At 40.5% G+C, this 7,799-nt stretch overlaps 1 protein-coding gene across 8 annotated transcripts in view; it reads left to right on the top strand.

Moving 5' to 3' along the window:
- Utrn (utrophin) overlaps positions 1–7,799 on the top strand; it is a 509,106-nt gene that overhangs the window by 172,080 nt on the left and 329,227 nt on the right. For all 8 annotated transcript variants that reach the window (XM_031380393.1, XM_031380398.1, XM_031380394.1 and 5 more), the window contains 5 exons: positions 1,074–1,208; positions 3,173–3,322; positions 5,108–5,269; positions 6,146–6,274; positions 7,097–7,270. In XM_031380393.1, coding sequence (XP_031236253.1) covers positions 1,074–1,208; positions 3,173–3,322; positions 5,108–5,269; positions 6,146–6,274; positions 7,097–7,270 — 750 coding nt within the window. The remainder of the gene's footprint in view (positions 1–1,073; positions 1,209–3,172; positions 3,323–5,107; positions 5,270–6,145; positions 6,275–7,096; positions 7,271–7,799) is intronic.

Genomic DNA, 7,799 nt, shown 5'->3' with positions numbered 1-7,799 from the left:
CTCAGAAATCCACCTGCCTCTGCCTTCCAAGTGCTGGGATTAAAGGCGTGCGCCACCACCGCCCGGCAAGAGTGGTATTTCTAAAGGGTTGAAAATGGTATAAACACTTATAGACCAACACCAAAGATGGACCTGTGACAAACTATGGGTGTCACCCCTAACGTCTGAAATACCTTCTTTGTGCCTCTCTAGAAATACCGGCCGATCCCTGCTCTGGCAAGCAGAGCTGATGTGGGGTATGGAAGGGACTGTGCCTACCCTAACTCAGTAGATCTAGAGAAGACAGATGAGGGGCTTTTGTGCAGACTGGTTGGTCAGAACCTTACCAGTCAGATAAGATCAGCCCATGGAGCAAGAGGATAGAAGGCTCTAAATGCATGCCTTCCTGGGCTTCTCTCCTACCTCAGAACTCTGAGTAGGGAGAACACCTGGCTCCTGTCTGTTAAATGGGCCCATCCTCTTATGGGCCTATCCTTATTAACTTGGAAAGAAGTCCCGATGGCTGCAAAGACATCTGCTCTCATCAGTTATCATCTGGGAATCAGAACTGGGCTTGTCCTGGGAGATTTAAGATTCTATAAAAATTATCATGAATGATTTTTTACCTTCTGCTTTTTCTGGAGGAGGGGTTGTTGGTGGTGGTAGTGGTGCTGGTGGTGATGTTACTGGGGATTGGACCCAGGGTCTTTGTTAGGCAAGGACAGGCTATAACCGCTGAGCTAAATCTTCAGCTCTTAACATTTTCTTTAAAACAAACAAACAAAAAATGTATTTCTCTGCTGTTTTTCCCCTATTAATTATTCAGTTTTGTTTTTTTAACATTGGACCAAGTCCTTGAAATTCATTTTAATGTAAACTGAGGCAGCCTCTTTCCCATTTGTCCTTCTCCCTCCATCTTAATTGCTCCTAGTTTATTGAAAATTTAGTTTTGTCTCACTTATTTGCTATTCTAGCTTCTCTGGTTTCTGCATTTCTGTATGTTACTCTCACTGAAATGGAGTTCTTATTGATCGAAGGGATGACATATGGCTATGGCTTCTCTTCAGTTTTAATTTTCCCTTCACATTCTTTAGGAGGTCTGGTCTTGTTGGGTGGAGCTGCTTCACTATTTGGACCTGGAAACCACATGGTTGAACACTTTGGAGGAGCGCATGAGGAGCACAGAGGCCCTGCCCGAGAGGGCAGAAGCTGTTCATGAAGCTCTGGAGGTTGGCACCTGATGTCTGAGCCACAGTTATTTTCACTGTGATGAGGACAGATGTGCTGTCTGTCTGTCTGTCTATCTATCTATCTATCTATCTATCTATCTATCTATCTATCCATCCATCCATCCATCCATCCATCCATCCATCCATCCATCCATCCATCTGTGCATACGAGATGTGTGTTGAGGTCAGAGTACAATTTGTAAAACTTATTTTCCCCCTTGCAACATGTAGCTCCTAGGGATCAAATTCAGGTTCTTAGGCTTTTTGACCCACTGAGCCATCTCATCAGCCCCTGGGAACTCTTTATAATCAGCTTTTGTAAGACAGGAGCTACATGAGTGCATTTTAGATACAGCAGTGTTTACTAGTGGGCTTCAGTTCATTTCACCATGCTCTGGACAAACCTTGCCTTGCTTCTTTACACTTATGACTATGCCACCAACATGTTTAAGTTAGCTTCTAGTTCATCATCATTGTCAGATGTGAAAAGTTAAAGCAGGCTGATATGTGCATTTGTGAAGGCAGTGGCTCCCATGGACTGATCCTTGCTCCATGGGCTGATCCTGTGTGGCAGGATGGCAAGGCTGGGCTTCAGTCCCCTGGGACCAAGAAATATCTCATAAGCTTCCTCGTTCTGCATTTCAAGCCCAGGAGTCCACGTGATACAGTGGTAATTACTTCAGAAACGAACTGCAGTGTAACCAGGGAGATTACACGTGTACAGAAGTAGTAGGGAAATTTGGGGATCCAATAAAGGCAGAAAGGGGAATTCAGAGACATTCCCAGGGGTGGGGGCGAATGGGGCTACCTTCCTGAAGAGGGATGCTGTGCAGGAAGAGAATGTTTGTCACTTTTCAAACACAGAGGAGTGGAAGATGTACAGCATGGAACTCAATAGATGCTCATTAAATAAACAACAAACATGCTTTCCTCATAGGGGCATAAATATACATTCTAGAAATTCAGACAATGGAGAAAAGTAAAAGCAGGCTCCATGATAAACACTTTAAAACATTTTGTGTTTCTCTCTCTCTTTTCCTCCTTCCTTCCTTCCTTCCTTTCTTTCTTTCTTTCTTTCTTTCTTTCTTTCTTTCTTTCTTTCATATATATATACATATATATATGTATAGATATATATATAGATATAGATATATATCTATATACATATATATATGAGTACTCTCTTGCTTTCTTCAGACACACCAGAAGATGGCATCAGATCTCATTACAGATGGTTGTGAGCTACCATGTAGTTGTTGGGAATTGAACTCAGGACTTCTGGAAGAGCAGTCAGTGCTCTTAACTGCTGAGCCATCTCTCTAGTTCCCTGTATTTTTTCTTTCTTATCAGCATTCCTTTTATGCCTGTAAACTACAGGGCACTAAATGCATTCAAAAGGCTCATAGCCCTAATAGCTTTGGAAATAGTTTGGAACCTTAGTTATTATTATTATTTTTATTGACTCTTATTTGTCTAAACAAACTTCATGGCTTTCAGATTTCCCATCTGCGAAATGGGAGTAATATTTAGTGTATAATATTGATTAGACTTATGTCTATAAAACTGTATAGATAAAAATAGGTAGTATATTTCTGTATCATGAGGTAGAAAAATGGATCTCTAATTCACCAGTGTAGTTAATAACACAAGATAATTTTATTTGTAGAGTACAGTTTTGTATCTCACACTGAGAGTTTCTCATAAAATTAATAATTATTCAAATTATTTTATGCAATTATATTATCACATGTTCTTGAAGTTTTTTTTTTTAGTTTTGTGATTTTGTTAATCTGTAGTAGATAATTTTGTGAATTAGTTATTTCCTTAATTTTTTGTCATTATTTGTTTCTTAAATAGATTTCTAGAAAGTGGAATTAATATTTGGCTGAAAATGGCATTTTGCAGATCTCGATCCATTTAGGCCTATTGAATGCATTAAACTTGTTTTTTCTGCCCAACTGCAGTCTCTTGAGTCTGTTTTGCGTCATCCAGCGGATAATCGCACCCAGATTCGGGAACTTGGACAGACTCTGATTGATGGTGGGATCCTGGATGACATAATCAGTGAGAAGCTGGAGGCTTTTAACAGCCGCTACGAAGAGCTGAGTCACTTGGTAAGAACCAGACATGCGCAGTGTGATTAGGTAGTTACTGCCGCAAGCTAACCCTGAGAGCTCTCTCTAATTTGGAGTTTTCCTGCTGGTTACAGTTGGTAATGTATACATTGGTCCCTGTTAGTTAATGCTTTGGTGTGGTGTGGGGGTTAAAGTAGGCAGCTGGTGTTAACCGGAGCCTAAGGGCTTTGAAGTAAGTATAGAAGAATAGGCCTAATGTTTGTAGGTCAGACATGGCTTGATTAAACAAACAAACAAACAAACATCCAAATTGCCAGGACAAGACATGGTGTTATATGCCTTTAATCCAAAAATTTAAGAGGCAAGTAGATCTCTGAGCTTGAGGCAAGAATGGTCTGCATAGGGAGTCCTAAGCCAGGTGAAGCTGCATAGTAAGATATTGTCTCACCAAACCAATCCCAGGCCAAGCAGGGCCAGGCCAAGCCAAAAACCAAACCGAACCGAACCAAACCAAACCAAACCAAACCTTGTCAGATACTGTATGTAGCAGAGGTAAAGCACTTGCCTAATACACATAAGGCTATGGGTTAAATTCCCAGTTACCCTCTATCTCCAACACTTCTTTGAGATTATTTCTATTTGTGAATTATGCAGCTTTCTGTAAGACTAGAATTACAGTTATGTCTAAGAATAATAACATCCGTATGTATGTCCTAGGAACTACTAGGGCCATCAGAATTTGACATTAACTGTTATGAAAGCTACATCTAGGCTCATGTCCAGATTATATCTCTGCATGCGTATTCATCTGAGTGATAAGAGAAGGGGGCCTTGTTCTTGTGTAAGAAGGTTGAGTATAGAACTAGATAGCTATACCAGACTACTAAACAGCAACTGTTGAGATCTAGACTAAAAAGAGCACTGAGCTTCATCCAAAGATGTGTGATAATTAGTGGCTTAACTCACATGTGCATTGTTACAACTTGGTCTCAATTTTAGAAAACAATTAGGTATTTATTCACTTGATAGACATTGTGACTATGTCTTTTTTTTTTTTTTTTTTTTTTTTTTTTTTTTTTGGTTAGGCATTGGTGATTCTTAAAATTGCTTTATATTTCTAGTAAAATAAAAATAATTAAAAGTTATAAATTTTACTTAGTTGAAGACATTTTACACATATGAGTGTCTGCATAGATGCTTGTGTCCCATATATGTGTCTGGTGCTCATGTTGTCTAGAAGGGGGTATCCGATCCCTTATAGCTGGAACACAGATGGTTGTGAGCCACCATAGTGGGAACCGAACCCTCATCCTCTACAAGGGCAACCATGACTCTTAGCCACTGAGCCAGTCACCTAAAATACACGTTGTTACTCTGTTTTATATGTTTTATTGGAGATCTTTTCATACTTGTATTTTGTCATAGATTCAGGGGCTGGAGAGATGGCTCAGCGGATAAGAGCACTAACTGCTCTCCCAGAGGGCCTCGGTTCAATTCCCAGCACCCAGATAGTGGCTCTCAACTGTCTTTAACTCCTGTCCTAGAGGATCTGACACCCTCACATAGACATACATGTGGTCAAATTACCAATGTACATAAAATAAAAATAACTAAATTATTCTTAAATAAATGAGAGATTCAGCCACTGTGTCCATGAGATACTAGAAGAGCATCTGCACTCTTATTATTGATGGTTATTATTTATTTATAAGAAGAGCTACAGTCTTGAACCAGTACTTTATTATAATCTGCGTGGCCAGAAAGCACATTCAGCTATTTATATTTGTGCTGAGCAGTTACGAAGGAAATGTGTCCTCTGTGCAGGCGGAGAACAAGCAGATTTCTTTGGAGAAGCAACTCCAGGTCCTCCGCGAAACTGACCACATGCTTCAGGTGCTAAAGGAGAGCCTGGGGGAGCTGGACAAACAGCTTACCACATACCTGACGGACAGGATTGATGCCTTCCAACTGCCGCAGGAAGCTCAGGTACTGCTGCAAAGTCGAGAGCCTGTGTGTTCTGAGAAAGAACAGTTATAGCCTGATCCCCAGCTGCCAGGGCCAAGGAACAAGCCGTCTTTATGGAACAACCTTCGGTTTTGAGCTGTTATTGTTCCTTGTGTGAGAGCTTGACACATTTTCTCTTTACTATTTTATGCATATGGGTGTTTTGCTTACATGTGCATATGTGCACTGTGTTCGTGCCTACTGTCTGTGGATGCCAGAAGACAGCATTGTATCCCCTGGAACTGGAGTTAGACTGTTGTAAACCCAGACTAGGTACTGGGAAAGGAACCTACATCCTTTGGAAGAGCAGCTGTTGCTCTTCACAGCTGAGCCATCTCTCCGGCTCCTTTCACACAGTTTATACATTAGAAAATAGACTTCTTTCTTTTTTATTTTAGCTATAAAGTTCAGGCAATTTATTTTATATGCATCAGATGTGAACATTAATAATGACATGCAAAGCCCTTAGCATGTGCATGGCATACAATAGTGTACTGTACAACAGTTTGTTATTATCATGTGCCCCACAAACTTATTAATATGTATTAGGTACAGGATCATATAACTGTACAACTACATTAACTTCTGTATTATTATTTCTTCATGTGCTTTGCTGTTGTTGTATAAAGACATACTGCTGTATAGAAACTGTTGTATAAAAATATACATGTTGTATAAAGGCACATGAGGTAACTTATGCTTGCCTGGGACTTACTATGTAGCCAAGGGTGGCCTTAAACTCAGCAATCCTCCTGCTTCAAACTCCAGAGTGCTAAGGTTTACAAGTATGAGCCATTACTCAGGGCTTCTTTGTGTACTTTAAAAACACACCTTCTTCCATTTTTATCCTTCTGGTAGAAGATCCAAGCAGAAATCTCAGCCCATGAGCTCACCCTGGAGGAGCTGAGAAAGAATGCCCGCTCCCAGCCCCCGACCTCCCCTGAGGGCAGGACTGCTAGAGGAGGAAGTCAGATGGACATACTACAGGTAAAGAGCAGGCTTCACCTTTGCTTTTTATGGATGGCAGGTAGAGAAAAGAAAAGCAGAAAGACTTGGTTACCCTTGCTCTGTTCCATGATTCAAACAATGGGATGGGAGTAGGTTATTAAAGGCTCCTTGTGCCTCATGGCCACAGGAACAGGTTGTTAGATGGGTAATGAAACAGTGAGTCCTAATAGTTGGTTGAGAAGAGAGTTCCGCCTCACAGTTGGCTTTGTGTAGACTGTTCTCTGACTTCAGAGGCTGATGTCTGGGTGGGATGTAGGACCAGTCAGGTCCTTAGTGGGTGGAGGGAGATGGGCTTTCACTCTTAATTGTGGTGGAAGACATCTGAGGTCTATGGTCATGAACTAGGTTTTCTGGAAAAGGTGAATACATGAATGAACTTTCATTCCACAAACACCATCGGTATCCAGTTTCATTATGGAGACTGAAATACTAAATGTTGCTCATTCATGACACAGAGCAGTGGTTCTCAACCTGTGGGTTGCAAGCCCTTTTGGGGTTGCATATCAGATATACTGCATGTCAGATAATACATTATGATTCATAACAGTTACAAAATTACAGTTATGAAGTAGCAATGAAATCATTTTATGTTTTTGGGGGGGGGTCACCACAACATGAGGAACTGTGTTAAAGGGTCATAGCATTAGGAAGGCTAAGAACACCAGAACCTTCCTAATTCCTCTGGGATTTACTGGGTTGGCCTTTTTTTTTTTTAAAGTATTTTAGCATTATGTATTCTACTAATATCTAGTGAGAGAGAAAGTGAGTGAGTGAGTAGCTTACTCTCATTTCTGCAAACAGAGGAAACTTCGAGAGGTTTCCACCAAATTCCAGCTTTTCCAGAAGCCTGCGAATTTCGAGCAGCGGATGCTTGACTGCAAGCGTGTGTTGGAGGGAGTGAAGGCTGAGCTTCACGTCCTTGATGTGAAGGATGTGGACCCTGACGTCATCCAGACCCACTTGGACAAGTGCATGGTGAGCCTGAGGCTGAGAGGGCAGCTCACATGGCCAGAGCTGCTCCGACGGTTTAGTGCAGAGCATCTGTTCGAATTCCTTTGGTCAGGGCATGAAGATGACGGAGAATGTGTTACAACAATAAGAACTGTGGCTCTCCCAGAAAAAGATAGACGGTCTAAGAGAAATCGGAGAGTAGGAAAGCAATACTTATGGTCCGTGCAGATAAAGGAAGCAGAGTGCACATAAATAACATGTATTAAAAAAACAAAGAAATGCATAAATTACAACATGAAGTGGCAAAGACCTCTGCAGGACATAACTGATAAGAGAAACTTTCCACAAAAAATTTAAAGTATCTATAACATTTGGAATATTATAGAGTAAAAAAAAGTTTCAATAGGAAAATGACATTCAAGTCAAGTTTAACTTCAGATGGGCAGAAATGAATGACAAATAAGACCTTATTGTTTTGTTATTTGTAGTTAGTTTAATAGAGTTTTACAGACTTTTTTTTGATTTAAGTTTTTTTTTTTTTTTTTTTTTTTTT

This window comes from Mastomys coucha, unplaced genomic scaffold, assembly GCF_008632895.1.
Source record: "Mastomys coucha isolate ucsf_1 unplaced genomic scaffold, UCSF_Mcou_1 pScaffold2, whole genome shotgun sequence".
Lineage (NCBI taxonomy): Eukaryota > Metazoa > Chordata > Mammalia > Rodentia > Muridae > Mastomys > Mastomys coucha.
This window is presented reverse-complemented; position numbering and strand designations above follow the sequence as displayed.